The 13970-nt window shown below is 39.8% G+C and overlaps 3 protein-coding genes across 5 annotated transcripts in view; 1 reads left to right on the top strand and 2 right to left on the bottom strand.

The window, feature by feature from the left end:
- Window positions 1-104, top strand: part of LOC103997326 (probable calcium-binding protein CML14) — an 853-nt gene extending 749 nt beyond the window's left edge. Inside the window, exon 1 of the mRNA XM_009418505.3 lies at window positions 1-104. This exon is cut by the window's left edge and continues 749 nt beyond it. The gene's annotated coding sequence lies outside the window, so the exon portion shown is untranslated.
- Window positions 105-518: 414 nt separating this feature from the next.
- On the bottom strand, window positions 519-6741 carry LOC135674755 (uncharacterized). The gene is made up of 9 exons (XM_065184895.1): window positions 6447-6741; window positions 4556-4709; window positions 4315-4415; window positions 2970-3095; window positions 2723-2843; window positions 2519-2603; window positions 1476-1589; window positions 1351-1390; window positions 519-892 (listed from the first exon to the last, which is right to left on the bottom strand). The coding sequence occupies exons 1-9, from the start codon at window positions 6621-6623 to the stop codon at window positions 740-742; spliced, it is 1071 nt and encodes a 356-aa protein (XP_065040967.1). The 5' UTR covers window positions 6624-6741; the 3' UTR covers window positions 519-739.
- Window positions 6742-7268: 527 nt separating this feature from the next.
- On the bottom strand, window positions 7269-13094 carry LOC103997345 (proline-rich receptor-like protein kinase PERK8). 3 transcript variants are annotated; one of them, XM_065184841.1, is made up of 10 exons: window positions 12794-13094; window positions 12213-12680; window positions 10970-12135; window positions 10378-10788; window positions 10163-10249; window positions 9995-10065; window positions 9823-9899; window positions 9581-9728; window positions 7987-8148; window positions 7269-7736 (listed from the first exon to the last, which is right to left on the bottom strand). In XM_065184841.1, the coding sequence occupies exons 3-10, from the start codon at window positions 11766-11768 to the stop codon at window positions 7569-7571; spliced, it is 1923 nt and encodes a 640-aa protein (XP_065040913.1). In that variant the 5' UTR covers window positions 11769-12135; window positions 12213-12680; window positions 12794-13094; the 3' UTR covers window positions 7269-7568. The 3 variants fall into 3 exon arrangements, with proteins under 3 accessions (XP_065040913.1, XP_065040923.1, XP_065040933.1); XM_065184851.1 differs by having other exon boundaries at window positions 12218-12680; XM_065184861.1 differs by having other exon boundaries at window positions 10970-11095; window positions 11668-12680; window positions 12794-13071.
- Between the last annotated feature and the right edge of the window lie 876 nt (window positions 13095-13970).

Genomic DNA, 13970 nt, shown 5'->3' with positions numbered 1-13970 from the left:
TGAATCCAATAAATGTACAGAAGATGATGTTGGAACGGAGTTCAGCATTCTTCAAGCTAAATTTGTGCCACTGCACCATCTGATCAAGAGAGTGTTTGCGTTCATGTCCCTGTCCTCTGTTCATCTTCTTCATGGTTCTCTTCCGATCTCCTTCAACCGTTGGCATTTCTTCATGTCCATCATCTGCTTGTCGGTGTGTTCATGCTTGGTTGGACGCGGTGGGGGAAGAGCTCAGGACGCATGTGCTCCTGTGACATGATAAGGTCAGAAGAAATTTCTTGGTGTGCTAATTTACGACTCGTGGTGGTGTAAAGACAGCTGCATGGCAACTGGCCACATGCCATGGCCACCTCTTATGACCTTCATGTCAGATTCCAACTAAAATAATACTGTTTCTTCCTTCTTCCTCTGGAACAGAAAGAGCAAGAGTCTTTAAAGTGAGATGAGCCCAATTTGATCTGGGAACAGAGCTCAGCATTCTACAATGGCATCACTGGGAACAGAAAAAGGAAAGAAAAGAAAAAACAAACAGCATTATATATAATAAATTCAAGTGGAAAGTTGAAAGGATCCATACTTTGATAAAAGTTGATTGATTATAACACAGAGATCAGATGGTAGAAGATCACAAAATGGGTTCTTGAAAGTTTTTACTATTTGTCCACTGAAAGCAACATTTTGAGATTGACTGACAACAAAATCCTTCCCGTTCATGGCCATTTCATGTTCCTCTTCCTTCTTACCTAAACCACCATCTCTGGACAGCGGAGATCGGGCTGTTTAGGAAAGGAGCATAGCGGTAGATATACGGATTCACAGTACGACCGATCCTGGCCCATGCGCTCTGGTGATAACCAGCAGTTACTGGAACATGGTACATCACCTTCAGCAGCTGCATCAACCATCAAGGAGGAGCAGAGAATTAGTCAACAACAATGACAATAATCTACAAAATTTAAATGACTTATACTCGGAAGACAGATGTCAAGGAGAACAGGGATGTAAAGTTTCTTATTTAATTCTCTGCAAGAGTTGGTTGAAGGTGAAAATGGATTAAGTAAATATCTATTTCCTTCCCTAGTATCAGTAGAGACTCCTCTTTTTCTGGATGCTTGAATACAACCCACATTGGAAAGATGTACCAATGAAACAAACAATCACAGCAATTGATACTAAGATATGGCAGTTGCTCACCTGTCCATAGCATTTTCCTTAGGAAAATTGATCACAGTTCTAAAAGAGGTCTCGCTTGTTTAACGTGTAAAGGTGTTAGCATTTGAGCTACCTCCAGGTAATGACTAAATATAAATGTGATATTGGTCGTGTGTGTTCATAGCCAACAGAACTAACCTGCCAGTATATGAATGTCTGTATTATGTTGCGCTGCCACCTGCATCAGCAAAATTAGAAATTCTAAAGATCAGAATTTGAGAAGATGAAAAACGGAAACAACAGAATGATGTAGATTGACTGACGAGAATAGAGATATGATTAGAAGAAAGCCCATTCCAATCTCGGCATTCGAACTGAGAATATTCAATGTCGTTCCTTTTGCCTCTACCCACAAACAAGGTTCCTCCATGTATTTCCTGTGCATCAAATGTGTAACCATTACTTTAGTTGATTACTCTTTATCATTCGTTCTCAAGAAGCAAGTAAAGCACCTCACAAATCTTAATCAAACAATAAAAGATGCACATTATTTTGTATCTGATATAAAGATCATAACGACGAATCAAATTACCAGACTTGTGATCAATAATGACGAATTTTGAAACAAATTTTAAGTAAATATGGCATGTCAGAATCAGAATGACGCACAAGAATAACAAAAATTTGCACCACCACATTATAAACTTTGATAAAACTACAAGCTCATTCAATAGACACCCACTACATACCAAGAAAATAGCTCCGGACAAAGCTTAAAAATAACCAAGCCACTGGAGATGTCACAGCCAAAACACCTTCGGTATTGCTCTACAACAGGAGAATCCCTTAAGATACTTATCCTTTGGACTGACATCATTAATAATGCCCAGACATACCAAAATATGCTTGGCATATATATTATCTAATTGAAAACTAAGTTTATACTAGAGCTTTGCATAGAGCAGATACTTAACCACACAATAAGGAAGATTGTCCCTAATACTATCTGATGGAAGTATACTGATGAGCTTGTGAGCCCCCTATATCAACTAATATACATCTCTTATGAACAGGATACAGACATGACATGAGCTTCCATCCAGTACAAATATAATCCATGTTCAGTGATGCCCTTAATACCCGGCATTGAATGTTCAGTCTCACACTAAATTATACAACTAAATGACAAAATAAAAAACCAATGGTGAACATGACAAAGTTACTCTCAGCAATCATGAAGTAGTGATGGATCATTTACAGAACATATAATTCTATATTGGATAGTTATATTAACTTTGTTTCTGTACAAAATTTGTTAAGATTGTCGCCTGTAAGTAATTGTTACATGAAAGTTAAGCTCAATTACCTGTATAAAGATGAGCGTGCAAAATTACACCTTAGGAATCTGGCCACATGGTCAAGAGCCCAACAAAACACAGGAATGAGAGCAACTGCAGCACAAATTGGCATCACAGGATACTAATCAACAACACAATATAACAAGGCCTCAAATATTAGTGGTTTGAGGTTAGGAAGTTCCAAAACAACAACATATTAAAAAATAACTCACACTTAAAACGTAGCTGCAGTGTAACAAGTATGATACAATATATCAAATGGATAAAATCCTTCCCTCCAACCACGGTCTGAACCCATGTTTGAATAGCAGGGAGGTTCCATGCCCTTGGTTTCTGTGAAGAGAAAAAAAATACAGGATAAATCTGCAATTATAAAGTATAAATTACCATGCTTAACCAATACAACTAACTTAAAACTCTGTAAGTCTTTATTTGCAATGACTATTATCTAGAACTCACCCCATAGAGACTGTACACCGAATAAACTGAGGAACATGCAGTACCCAGCAAGGACAAACGATATGCCTTGTTTGAAAGATTTCTTGAAGCAACTGGAAGCATCCCAAGCACAGCAACCACTAGTACCTAATATAAGATACATCAGTTTATAAAAGATGGGCAGAAAAATGCAGCAAGCAACTTCAAGGGAAAAAATATAAATACAAATAAGCACAAGCACTAAGTCATACACACTAAGACATTTGTGATACATGTGTGCACCCACCATGGTGGCAACAGCATTTCCACAGATAAGCACAAATTTGCGTTTATATAAACCAAGTGACTGCAAGGACAATTTGACAAACAAATGTACAGGACAAAGATTAAGATAGTTGTTTTAAGAGCCCCAAGAATTTCTACAGAATTAGATGGCTGTTACCAGCTTCTGTGATAAACATGAAATCTGTAAAAGAACTCAAGGTTTTCATCCTATATGGAAGATACCTTCAGTGTCCATGGCATAGTCTCAAAAGCATTTTTACAGACATGCAAGTCAATGTACATATTTTCTATATAATATCTCTCAAATTATACAGTTGAGCCCCACGGACTGAAATACACGCTGGGACATTGGTGCATCCCTAAGTGTCCAAACATCATAAAACATAGGAAAGTCAGACCAATACCGCCTAAAGAACATATGAGCAGCAAAAGCAGAAATATAATATTAAGGGAAAAAAAGGAACAAAATTTGCAGTAGTTGAAAGCAAGAAAATAGAAACCGGTCGGACCGGTAAACGTTGATCCAACCAAATATGCGACCTGAATAGGGCAAGTTTGCCAAATCCAGCCTGAATCAGGGTTACCACCTTGTAACACTACCAAATTGGCATACCATCCAGTTTTGATGATTGAAACTGGAGATCATAGGCAGTATGCCTATCATCTGGTACCCCTAATGTGCGTTTCTTTTTTTTTACATAGGACAAATTTTGCCATCCTAATATCAGAGAAACTCTGATCAACTGAATTTTAGATTCAATGATCAATTCCATAGTCTGGTTCTTTCAACTTGTTTTTTTTAATTTATTTGAGGTGATATCATCAATAACAAGCTTTGTTAGGTTATTAAACAGCAATGATATATTCGACTACAAAAATCAAAGATATAAATAACAAAGTAATAAATATCAGATTCCCTCAAGATATTTGCTCCAAGGGCCCAACCTATCAGTTCTAGACATACAGACATACAATCAAGCATAAAAAACTGGAAACAAACCTACCTATTCCTGGCAATTGAACAGTACTAGGACACTATATTTTATGTATAAAGAAACATGAGAGGAAATGTTTTACATACCCAAGCATTGACAGCAAAATGTATAGATCGTTGATCCAGCCTCAAAGGATTAGCATTCCCACCCACTGACGCAGCTGTTCCCGTACTACCACTACCAGACCCTGCAAAAAATGTCAAGTTCAAAGGTATAGTTCTTCTTTTCCAAAAGGAATCTTAAAGTACTTTTGTAAAAACTTTGAACTTCTATGGCAGCATATTAGTTATAATATAAGCAATGGAAAGGTTTTAAGTTTCAATCCACCTGAATTCTGTGGCCTCACATTTCGAGCAGTTGACTGTGATGGTCTCTCTGATGCTCTTGAAGACTGTGTTGGTTGCGATGAAGGTCTGTCTGATGCTCTTGATGACTGAGAAGAACTAGTTGAAGACATGGTCTCCACAACAAGATCAGGATCCTAGAAGTTAATTATAATATCAGAACATGTAAAAGCAAAATGTAGAAGGACCTTTTTGGCAACATCTAGAAACATCAGCCGCTTTTGGAAGAAACTACAAGCCGTCAAAACCAGGGTACTTGAAAAGTAGCTTTAGTTAAGCCAAGATTACCAAATATAGATTTGATATATCAGATTATAGAATACCATCAATTAATACAAGTAGTGTTCCATTGTGGAAAACTCAATCATTTGACTAAAATTAGTTTTTCTAATCCCCAATAACACCAGTATGCACTATCTCTGTAAATATACCAGATTCAGAATGGATGTGTCAATTCATATCCAATCTAACTTTAGAAAAAGTAAAAAAACTATGTTAATAACCAGCAGACAACCAAGATGCCAACCAGTTTTGGAATCCATTAAAAAGTGGTCATAAATCCGATCCAAACCACCGATTTCTTATAGTTAGAACTTGAAACATCACATTTCAGAATGAAGGATGAGGCATAGAACAGGTATAAGTGCAACAAGCAGTGAACACTGAAGGATCACCTGAATAGGCACACAACGAGACATATGCATGCTTCTAGCGTTAGTCCCAAGAGGGCAGGTTGCTTGGAAATGGAAGGGTAAGAGTTGTCAAGGCCGGATGCCAATTATGCAGGTTGGTACATTGGAAGCGGCATGAATGTGGAACATTATTCTTGGCATCTAGATCTGGCTGGCTCTCCCCAGTGCTGACTGTGCATGCATGAAGTGTTATGAGAGTGATCCATCGTTCTTGGTTTCTAGATCTCTATCTGGCTCTCCCCATTGTTGACTGTGCATGTATGCATGTGTAAGTGTGGTGTGAGTTTATGCTAGCTGTCAAGAAAGAAAAGGATAGGGCAGAGAAAGGGAAGAGTTTTAACTATCAAATGAATGAGGAAGAAAGGACGAGGCAGAGCATATATCCGCACCTCAATCAATCAAAGAAATGAATTGTAAACCACATCAACAAAATCACATCCTTCCTTCCATATGGAGACCAAAAGACTGAGCATAAACTGCCGAAATAGCTATCAGGAACTTGATCTCTATCAAAAACCCCACGAAGGCAGCATTGAAATCGAAAAGCCAACAGATCCATATGATCATGAGAATGAAATGATCCATTATTAATGACAATAGCCAAAATTGAGCAACATCAAATCTGAGTAAAATCAATAAATTCACAGAAAGCTCGAGGTAGAATAACAAGTACTGAACGTCTTAGAAGACGACAAAAAAAAAAAAAGAAGGTAAACCCTAAATAGGAACTTGCTGGGTTCGAGCAAGAAAAGAAGCTAATGATCGACTTTCAAAAGCACAAATTCCTAAGAAAATTAGCAGAGTACCAATTCAGTTCCCCAGGAAAAGAACCAGGAAGAAATAGCTGCACAAAGAACTAAGCTGCACTTCAGAAAAAGCGAATGCTAATGATCAAAAGAAAACTACTACAAGTTGTAAAACGAAATGTTTCATAAGATAACAAATAATTAACCAGAATCCGTCCATATTAAAAATAAAAATGCAACTCTTTGCATACATAGTTCAGGAGAAAAAAAAGAAGATGATCGAAACCCTAATTTGTCACACTAATATATTTCTGACACAACCGAGACCAAGAACGCGGATCGCGCGATCTTTGTCTCATCTTAGGCATTAATAGACCACACCAGAAGACAGAGGCGGGTCACCAAATCGAACGACTAGACTAGGAAAGAAACCTACGATGAAGCGCTGGTAGAACTTGCGCTTGAAGTGGTCAACGACGTCGGATCGGGCGGCCATGTGAGGCGGGATCAGGATGTTGGAGTAGTACTCCGCCCATCGGGGATCGTTGTCGTAGTCGTACGCCGCCGCCGCGATCCTCTTCAGCCGCTGTGGATCCCTCTCCTCCTCTCCCATAGTCGGCCAGCCACAGACCGAAATCCTCCCTCTCTCCCTCTCTCTCCCTTCTCGATAAGGTAGGAATGCGCGTGACGCGATCGACGGAAGGCGAGGACGGCTTCGATGAGGACAGAAGATGAATGATTCGATGCTTCTCTTTGGTCTTGTCGTCGCAGTCGCGGATCTTATTCGGGGGTACGGATCAGATCCGATTAGAACTGGTAATGGATCGAATTTGTGACTCAGTGGATCGGATCCAACCCGATTGGATCAAAATTTTGACCCAAAACATGGAAGTCGCAGCAATTAATCGGATCGGGCGTGAACGGATTCGATTCGAAAAAGAGGCACCCGAGTTGAGTTCATATTCAAATTCAAGTACCTAAACACTTGAAATCCTTTACATGTTTGCTGCAGCTTGCCAACAAGTTATATATGAGATTGAAAGATGAACATGGGGATAAGGTCCTACACAACCCTCCTCAGATCCAGCATCATTTTTCTTGAATGGAGATTTACAGATGATAACAGAAAACCATGCAACTTATGGAGTTCTTAATGCCATTTCAGTTAGACATGTCTGCAATACAACCACCAATGGAAGAAATGTTGCTACTACAGATTAATAGAGTATCCAGTGATCATTTCAGAAAAAGTCAAATGTAGAACAGGGCAGCTAACAAGTAGAGAATTTAATGGCTCAATGAAGCAAAAAATCTTTTAAACCATCTGACACCAAACATTGGTGTCAGTGTAGCATACAGCAAATTTGCTGCTAAGAAGACTTTACAAAGACAGTCTCAACAGATGCAAAGAACCACCTGCAGTTTAGGAGGACAAAGATGTAGGATTTATTCAATGAAACAAAAAAAATGGGTTGAGACTATATATACTTTTACAATTATGTTTTGGATCTAATTACAACAAAATTGATACAGAAAATGATTGAAAGGGAACAATCGTTTAGCTAGTTCGACTGCAATCACCACTGTAATCCTTGCTGGCGAATCCCATCCTCTGAAATATTCTGATTTCTTCAGACTGTGGAGATGAATTAAAGGTTTCACTATGGCCTGGCTGGATGCCATTGTTTATATCTAAATCGGATAGACCATCGAGAGCTCTGGCCACCTAAAATCATTCACAATTTACAGAAAATATCAGTATGCAGTTTTTCTTCTAGCGCAGAGATAAGTATTTTTCGTATTTCATATGTTCGCTGTACGACAATCTTCACTGACCGGAAAACCACATATAGTGGCACAACCTGTCAGTGGCAGGATGTCAAATTAGGTTGTCTGGAGAATAGGTGTATCAATTATTTATCTTGGCGACAATCTCTGCAATCTCAGTTTATTTGTCTATACTAATCAGACCTTACCTGACCCATTCGAGGCCTCATATCTGATGAATGACGAGTGCATGCAGCTGCGACTTCGATCATACGAAACATCTCATCTTTGTTATAGTTTCCATCGAGCCTAGGATCTGGCAGATCTCCAAGATCTTCGTTTTCAAGTGCTTGAATAAGCAATGGTCGAGCCTGAGATAAGATAGCAGTTGAATTGAGAATCTTGAAAATGTTTTAAAGATCATTTCAATGCAAAATCTCAGGCTGCACAACAGCAAAACATAGAATTCTAAAAGAAGATTGGAAAAGATTGGTTTAACACGGTAATAGTTTCTACAACGATGTGCAGCTGCCCTTGATGTAGGCAGAAAGATCACATGTTAGTAGCATAAGATCCATATGTTATAGATATGATAAACAGAATTCAGACTGTTGATATATAGATATGAACCACATGAATGCAAAATCTCTATATGAATAAAACATCACAAAACTTCACCTTATGGTTCCTTATAGCCCACATGAGCAGTTTAGGCCAATACTGCAATGATCATTACAAATAGAAAAAACATAGAAGGGAACTCTCACAAAATAACATCACAATCTCCTAAAATTCTTAGTGAAACATGTAGACAAGATTTGATATCTATCCTTCTAGTCTGAAACGTAGGCTCTCAACATGTTTTCAATGTGCTGATGAGGAAGCAAATTGAACAGAAGAAGCTCTCAACCACTTCATACCTGCTCATAGTCACTATCGAATCCTACTTTATTCCTACATCTCCTGAAATGTAGTGTGCCAAATGTAATTTGTATCTTTTTCCACTGTCATTACAACACCTGAGGTTGACAGTCTACCGTATTATACTCCTAAGTGTCATCCTCTCGTGGTCATCCACAACCAAACAGTACGTGGATCATGGCTCAGCCTGCAGACAAAAGTTCTTTCCATTTTCATTTTGACTTGGACCCACTAGGAAAACTCACATGTTCTTCCTCTTCATTCCATATAAATGTGAGAAACAGCTCCAACCACAACACCAAAAGCAGGTGACACTTCTCAAAAAATGAATGTGAACCACTTTAGTATGCAACATTTTTTATATCCCTGTAACTTAGGCAAGGATACATTAAGACAAAACATTAATAATTATGTCTCGCCTATGAATGAACGAAAGCTGAGAAAACTAATAACACTGCAAGAGCTGCATGTTCCAATATGCAAAGGAACATGATCAGCCGAAGTGGAACAGAGGTGGATAACAAGATGTGGAGATTCTGTAGAAGACTGCTAATAAGGAAATGCTATACTTCAGGATTAGAAGAAGATAAAAAACAAGACGACAAAGAGAAAACCATCGATTACAATTATCCTGCACTAGTATAACATGAGGAGAAATCTCGTCCTATTAAGCAGCAAAGATACCAAGACAACTTCTTGCAAATGTAAAAACAAATTTGTGCAAGAAATATATTAGGTAGTATTACATACAAAGAGAAAAGAGAGCCCTGGCTTTAGAAATAATGAATGTTTCTTTCCCAAACTGAATGCCGCAGTATTCTAACTGCTAATGTGCACTTGATACTACAAAAAATTGTGAAATGTTGCAGATATAGAGTTTACCCATTCAACAAGACTCTCATCTCCCAAAGGTTGAGATGTATCAACAGGCTTCCGTCCTGTAACAAGTTCTAAAAGAACCACACCAAAAGAATACACATCAGATTTAGCAGTTAACTTTCCACTTCTCACATACTCTGGAGCTAGGTATCTGCAAGAACAACACATCATCAATTCTGCAAGTGTTAGTGGAGCTTCTAGTCTATAGGTTAACAAGGTATCCAAGTTTCATAATGTTCACCTACCCAAATGTTCCCATTACACGTGTGGTCACGTGTGTGTTAGTATCCATAGCTGACTTTGCAAGACCAAAATCAGAAACCTAATACACCAGAACAAATCAGTTACAAGCTTGACAAAAACATTTAAGCAACATTAGCAACACTATATGTTCAGAGCAAGCAAGTCATGGATAACCTGAGCTTCAAAGTTGTAATCTAAAAGAATATTTGAGGACTTTATATCTCTGTGGATTATCCGAGGGTGACCTGACAGAAAAAATTAAATTGACCCAAATTGCTATGTTAGTGCATATTCTTCAAGGAGAAATTGTACTATGCAACAAGAAAGGGGATGAGAAATTACAATCTTCATGAAGGTATGCTATTCCACGAGCTGCACCAGCAGCAACCTTAACCCTTATTGTCCATTCCATTACTGGCCTTCCTTTCCCTGCAAAAGCAACTCCATCTAAGAATGCTCACTGCATATGCAATTTGATGGGGAGATTCTAGATGTTTGTGCAACTTATTGTAAGGCTGTAAAAATGAGTAGCTGATAGGAGAGAGATTATTTCTTACCATGAAGATGATGATAAAGAGTTCTATTGGGCACATAGTCATAGACAAGCAATCTCTGGTTCTCTGATATACAGTATCCTACAAGTGAAACCAGGTGGCGATGGTGTACACGACTAATAATTTCAACTTCTGCTTTGAATTCACGCTCTCCTTGTGCACCATCAACTTTGAGCTGCTTCACGGCCACTTCCCTTCCGTCCAGTAAGAGTCCTTTATATACACAACAAGATCCACCTCTACCTAACAGATTCTGAGTTGAAAAGTCGTTTGTAATGAGTGATAGCTCCTCCAATGTAAACCACAATTTTGCGTGACCTAACCCTGGTTCCAGTGCTGAGTAAGGGAAGCCATAACTCACTCCAGACCCATGTCTTACAAGAGGATTTAATGAAGATCTTGAACGGGATAACTCTAACAAGGAAAGACAAAACCTGATTAGTCTAACAGCTGATCCCAGGATGGAATTGGACATTTTCTTGTAGTTACATAAGATTTGTAACTTGTGATTATCTAATGTTGAAGTCGCAAATAACATGTTTTCCCTTACACATGCTCATATTTGAGTCAATAAAATGGAAACTTCAGGCCTTACCTGACATATGTGAAGATACTGTTGAAGCCATAGCAAGATTTCCACCATGTCGAAGAGGTTCAACTGGCTTCTTTCGCTTCTTCACAAGCCACACAGCTGCTCCAACAAAAGTAAGCATCACAAGACCTGCTACAACAGCAAATGTTGCAACAGATTCAGCAGTACTTATGGTGCCTCTCGGGAAGTGGCTGCTACGTTTTATGGAACCTGCATTTTTTGTGGGATTGGATGACTTTGTGGTGTTGGGCTTAACTGGAGTAGCTGAAGGTAGTGATGGCAGGTTTCCATGAGGCACAGGAGAAGATAAAGGTGGAGTATAATTGCTAATAGATGGAAAAGGAGAAGGTGGGAGCACTTTAGGTGGAGGTGCCAATGAAGTCAAAGGTGGTACATGCGATGGTGGTGGTGGTGGCGATTGATAGTAGATCGGTAATATTGGAGGCATAACAGCTGGTGAAGGTGACAATGGCAGCACTGGCGGTGGAGGTGATGACAACGGAGGAGGAGGAGGAGGATGGGATTCCGGTGGTGGCGGCGACAAGGCTTTTGGTGGTGGAGAAAAGGCATCAAGTGGAGCACTTGGTGGCTCGGAAGCTGGCGGTGGTGCAGTTGGAAGAGGTGGCGGCAGGGGAGGGGATGAAGGGGGATCGGCAATGGAAGAAGGCGACGGGGTCCAAGTCGGCGATGGGCTGCAATACCTACTGGGCTGAGTTTGTGGTGGTGGAATGACATCCGGTGGCGGCGGCGGCGGCGACGCATAGTGGAAAGACGCCATCTCTTTCTTCCAATGCACCATCATGACAACAAACCAACTCCGGTCTCTACCAAGAATGCTCAGAAGAGCATCAGCAACGCCATTTCCATCAGGAGTCTTTCTCGAAGGCTGGCGAACTCAACAGAGCTTCATATCTCCATGAATGCAACAGCATTTCTTCGCACACCCACAACCAGAATCAGCGAAGCTCTAAACCAATTCACCCCATCAGAGATCATCATCCCAAATCTTATGGTGCTGCAATGGAAATGCTCTGCTCCAACGTGAGACCAAGTGACTACACCAGTCTGAATGCTCAAGATCTATGTCCGCTTAAAGGTCACCACGTTCCAAAAAGATTTCAACACCTACTTGTAGCAGCAACAGCGAATCGCCCAAAACCTACAACTAACTTTAGCCAGAAAATAAAAACTCGTCAAAAATCGATCTCTTACGTAGAAAATCGTCACGAAAAGATCAAGTCCACACCGTACGGTTTGATTTCAGTTCCAGCAAGAAAATGAGGGAGATTCCCCCAAAATTTCTAGTTTCTGCCCCCCCGGAACTCATCAAGATCCAACCTTTCTAAAAGGTCCTCTCTCCAAAGACCAGTCGGTGCATATTCCGGATCTAAAAAAAGCCAAATCTCACAATGTAAAAACCACGCCGCCGCAAGAACAAGCCACTCCGAGGAAGAGGAGGAAGAAAAAGAAAGAACCCGCCTTTGCAGATCCTTCGGCTCCTCCTCGCCCTGGATTGGAAGGAGGGCTTCAACAGCGCCCCAGTGTACTAGTTTTGGAGAGCGCGAGATGCAGGTAGCAGTTCCGGAAGCCGCGTTTGGAGGTATTACCAGCTGGAAGCCAAGACGAGGAAGCTTTTTATATTACGGCGATAAAATTATTGTATCCTCTTTCTCCCCGCCAATGCCAGCTTTCTTTAACGAGCGTGAAGACGAACCTGATAAGATCATATAGTGGAAATTTTATCTCCGTTTTGGATACCAAAACACCAGTTTAAATTATATGTATTTGAAACAAATACAATTATATATGTGAACAATAGCATGATACCAAAACACCCTTTACTGTTGATTCATTGAGAAGGCAAAGACTGGATTTCTTGGCTACTTCAGTGGAAGAATACAAAGAATCCCCACAGGTTTCTGTTGTGTCTGATCTGTTCTGACATTGATGGATGGAGAGACCCCACTCTTCTTCATTATTTCCTGCAAAAGCTGCTGATAAGCAATTTGAAAGAGTCATATATCACATAGCAGAAGAAAAAAGAGGAGTTGATTGCAAATCAATCGAGCACAGCATTAGTTTTTTTTTTTTTTTTTGTGAATTAATCAGTCTATATACTAAAATTTAGGCATCAAATAGAATTAATTCCAAAGCTTGTTCCTGATCCGATGTGTTCTTAACTCTCAGAACTGATGATCCACTCCATGGCTTCCTTCCACAGAAACCTGCAAGCTAAAAGTATGTTCCTTTCTGTGTGCTTGGATTCTCTTATCATCTTTATTGCTTCAACTCATCATCTCCATGGTGATTGAATACACCGAATCTGTACTTTGTTTCACATGGCCATGTCATTCTTGTCTGGTCCCTTCACAGTCTTCTAAGATACGTATTCTCCCCTCATCCTCAACTAGTAATATTCTGAAACTCTATGAACTATCCATCTTGGATGCCTTGCAGAAGTCCATCTTGGAGCAGCAGGGAGAGCATCCGAAGGTGCTTGCTGGCTTCAACAAAGCCCACTGCCTCACTGTCTCGATTCACTGCCAGTTCATATGCAATCATTGCTGAACCTCACACATAAGCAATCATTGTTGTACAAGTCTTACATATCATCCGGAAAAGAAAGCTTAATACCTCTGAAGACATCTCGGGATCTCAATATCGTATTGGACTGATGTTGCCAATGAGATTACCGAAACCGATATGTAAAATCTTGATCTAAGGCAACACTATCAGAGGCTGAATGGCTGCTTAGACTGCCTCATGAAATTGGAGGATCGGATTGCCAAATGCTCGTTAATTTTCTTCTCATTTTCTATGATTAGGTTTGACCAGAGCTTTAGAATTGATTCAAATGCCTACTGGCTGGATCGACAATGATATGAACCACATGTCAAGAAGAACAAAGTAGTAATCTGCCTGCCAGGCCCTTACAGCCCTGGTCATCAAGGAAGACGAGAAGTCAACTCCGTGGCAAAATCTTCCTCCATTTCTTTAGATCTGA

This window comes from Musa acuminata, chromosome BXJ1-1 (genome assembly GCF_036884655.1).
Source record: "Musa acuminata AAA Group cultivar baxijiao chromosome BXJ1-1, Cavendish_Baxijiao_AAA, whole genome shotgun sequence".
Lineage (NCBI taxonomy): Eukaryota > Viridiplantae > Streptophyta > Magnoliopsida > Zingiberales > Musaceae > Musa > Musa acuminata.
This window is presented reverse-complemented; position numbering and strand designations above follow the sequence as displayed.

Bases quoted from the DNA above. Each gene is read 5' to 3' on its own strand.
- LOC135674755 (XM_065184895.1), bottom strand. From the start codon at position 6,623: ATGGGAGAGGAGGAGAGGGATCCACAGCGGCTGAAGAGGATCGCGGCG. The intron at 2,604-2,722 runs GTGAGTTATTTT...TTTGTGCTGCAG, and splicing joins ACTGCAGCTACGTTTTAAGT to TTGCTCTCATTCCTGTGTTT. The intron at 1,590-2,518 runs GTAATTGAGCTT...TTTGATGCACAG, and splicing joins GCACGCTCATCTTTATACAG to GAAATACATGGAGGAACCTT.
- LOC103997345 (XM_065184841.1), bottom strand. From the start codon at position 11,768: ATGATGGTGCATTGGAAGAAAGAGATGGCGTCTTTCCACTATGCGTCG. The intron at 10,066-10,162 runs GTAATTTCTCAT...TTTTTCTGTCAG, and splicing joins AGCATACCTTCATGAAGATT to GTCACCCTCGGATAATCCAC. The intron at 8,149-9,580 runs GTAAACTCTATA...ATCTTATCTCAG, and splicing joins ATGAGAGTCTTGTTGAATGG to GCTCGACCATTGCTTATTCA.